The following is a 2307-nucleotide window of genomic DNA, read 5'->3' on the forward strand; positions in this document are numbered from 1 at the left end:
AGAAAAAGGGGGCAAAAGGGCATTTACCTCCATAGTACACAGATATGGTTTGAAGCCACCAAATTGTGCACAATCTACCAATAGTCTTTGAAAAGTTTTACCAATTCAGCCAATGAAGACCAGGTCTGTGAATTTTTCATAGCATCTCATTTTGCTGTACCTTATTTTTTCTAACTGCAGCATGAATAGCATCTCTTTGATCCAGCTGTCAAAAGCAAGTGGGGTTTGTTAAACTTTCACTGGAGAAGATTGAGTCTGTGAGCTGTTAATGAGGCAAATGCTGTTGCTTTAAGTTTGTGTTTAAGTAACAAACTTCTAGTGGGAAGATCCAAAAGACCCCTACATGGGGGAAACTTTCCACCAGGCAAACCTTCAGGACAACAAAGGAATCACTTTTCCCAAAAGTTGTTTAATAGTTGACAGTTACAAATTATATGATCTACAATAGGTTTGTCTGCATGGCATCTCAGACGGACTAGGGTACATTCTAGAAAGTTTACCGTTAGAGCATTAGACGATCACCGTCTAATTTTTCTGAATCATGAAATATATGTTTGAAATATTTTTCTTTGTGTAGGGATTCAGTGCAAGTATCACATCTGTGACATTTTATATGGGCGAAGATGGGAGAGGAAAATGTTTGCTGGCAAAAACTTAAAGTTGTATAAATCTAAAAAAAAGTAATTTGTATGCGAACATGAAATGTACAATAAAACATTTTTTATGCATGAACAATAAAATAGTCAAATTTGTACAGAAATACTACATATTAAGTATGTGAAAAGTTTGTTATAATGTGATATTTATATTGTAATAACTAGTGCATGATAGTGTTAAATAGAACAACACAAAGTCAGAATAAACCACACATTGTCTTGTTTTGATTGCTCAAAGTTTTATTCTTGCTAAGCCAAAGAACAGAAGAAAGTTTTGCTAAGATGATCCATTATTATAACTCATTCAGTCTGATCTTATTACAGAGAGACAATCCAGCTGCTGTTTACTTGTCGCTTCATTCCTTAGGTTGCATTAAAGACAGAAATGATGTGAAGAAAAGATGCAGAAATATCTTTTGGTTTTCTTAGGAAGGTGCAGAAAGGCAGGTAAACAGAAACTCCTAGCATTCATCCTCCACTGGTTCTGTTTTACACATCAGGCCTCTTTGGGAACCTCAACGTCTTCTGAGTCTCTTGGCGCAGACAAAAGGCCGACTGTGATTACACCACAAGTCATCCCAGCACTTTGCACCTAAAAGCAAGAGAATAAATATGAGTCGAACATCAAAAACTGAATATAAACTCCTGCTGTTGATGCAGTAAATGTACAGTTAAAACCAGATATTTACATTCACCAAATGATACACAATTTTGATCTTGTCTTCAGTTAGATATGTTCAAACTTCTCTTTTTTTAGATCTTTAAGAATTACCTTAAATTATTTATTTTCAGAAAACTAAACTATTTGAGAGGCCATTTTTGTAATTTTTTTCAAATACAGAAGTTTACACATTTTGGTGAGAAAACCTAAATGTATGTAAACATTTAGGTTCATACAGTTTTAAAGACAATTATCCCTGATACTGGCCAAAATGTATGAAAACATCTGAATGAGAAGAAAGTCACAAAATGAATCTCTAACAAATATTCTTAAGTTTTTCCTCACAATTTTCCAAATAGAAATAATTTTAGTAATTCTAGCCGACCGAAAATAACAGAAGTTTTGTCTGATTTAACTTCTGATGTGTTTGTACAAAATGTGGGTGAAAATAAGCTTTTCACCCACAAGCCATTTATTAACTGAAAAAACAGACGTGATATTTTCTTTACCTGACCAGTTCATCTGCAAACAGTGCTGGCTGCGTCGAGCATTATCAGGCTGCCCTCGACACCAGTTTGTGTACCTCATAGGACTTCCATCGCTCCACAACCAGGTTCTCTCCTAGAATCGTGTTCAGTAGATGACACATTTCATTCAGTGTTTCACAAAATACATAAAGTGTACTGGCTAAAGTACCTGCTGTGCATCAGAGCCTCCAAGCCATGCTTCTCTGGAATTACGACTTGCTGCACGTATCAGAGCCTGAACCCGGCGGTACTCGTACGCGTTGCGAACTGATGCAAGGTTTGCTCCCATGGACAGACAGTTTTTCTACAGAGAAACACATGAGAATTTTCTGAGGTATTAGCTGGGTTTTGTTAAAATAAAAGAGATCAAATGAACATAAGAGAGCAGTTTTGTTGGAAATCACCTCAGCATTCGCCCAAGTCATGGATGTGGCAACATAGCGAAAGCAGCGACTGTTGATTT

General features: G+C 36.2%; 1 protein-coding gene across 1 annotated transcript; it reads right to left on the bottom strand.

Annotated features, from left to right (window-relative positions):
- Positions 1–875: 875 nt before the first annotated feature.
- LOC106943251 (galactose-specific lectin nattectin-like) lies at positions 876–2301 on the bottom strand. The gene is made up of 4 exons (XM_015026576.1): positions 2249–2301; positions 2014–2148; positions 1827–1938; positions 876–1248 (listed from the first exon to the last, which is right to left on the bottom strand). Exons 1-4 carry the CDS (start codon positions 2267–2269, stop codon positions 1172–1174), a joined length of 345 nt encoding a protein of 114 aa, XP_014882062.1. The 5' UTR covers positions 2270–2301; the 3' UTR covers positions 876–1171.
- Between the last annotated feature and the right edge of the window lie 6 nt (positions 2302–2307).

Source organism: Poecilia latipinna, unplaced genomic scaffold (assembly GCF_001443285.1).
Source record: "Poecilia latipinna isolate Pla-1442-1.1 unplaced genomic scaffold, P_latipinna-1.0 Scaffold5047, whole genome shotgun sequence".
NCBI classification, from domain to species: Eukaryota; Metazoa; Chordata; class Actinopteri; order Cyprinodontiformes; family Poeciliidae; genus Poecilia; species Poecilia latipinna.

Excerpts from the sequence above, each read along its gene's own strand:
- LOC106943251 (XM_015026576.1), bottom strand. The coding sequence starts at position 2,269 with ATGACTTGGGCGAATGCTGAG. Across the intron at positions 2,149-2,248 it reads TGACTTGGGCGAATGCTGAG|AAAAACTGTCTGTCCATGGG; the intron begins GTGATTTCCAAC and ends GTTTCTCTGTAG. Across the intron at positions 1,939-2,013 it reads GAGGCTCTGATGCACAGCAG|GAGAGAACCTGGTTGTGGAG; the intron begins GTACTTTAGCCA and ends ACACGATTCTAG.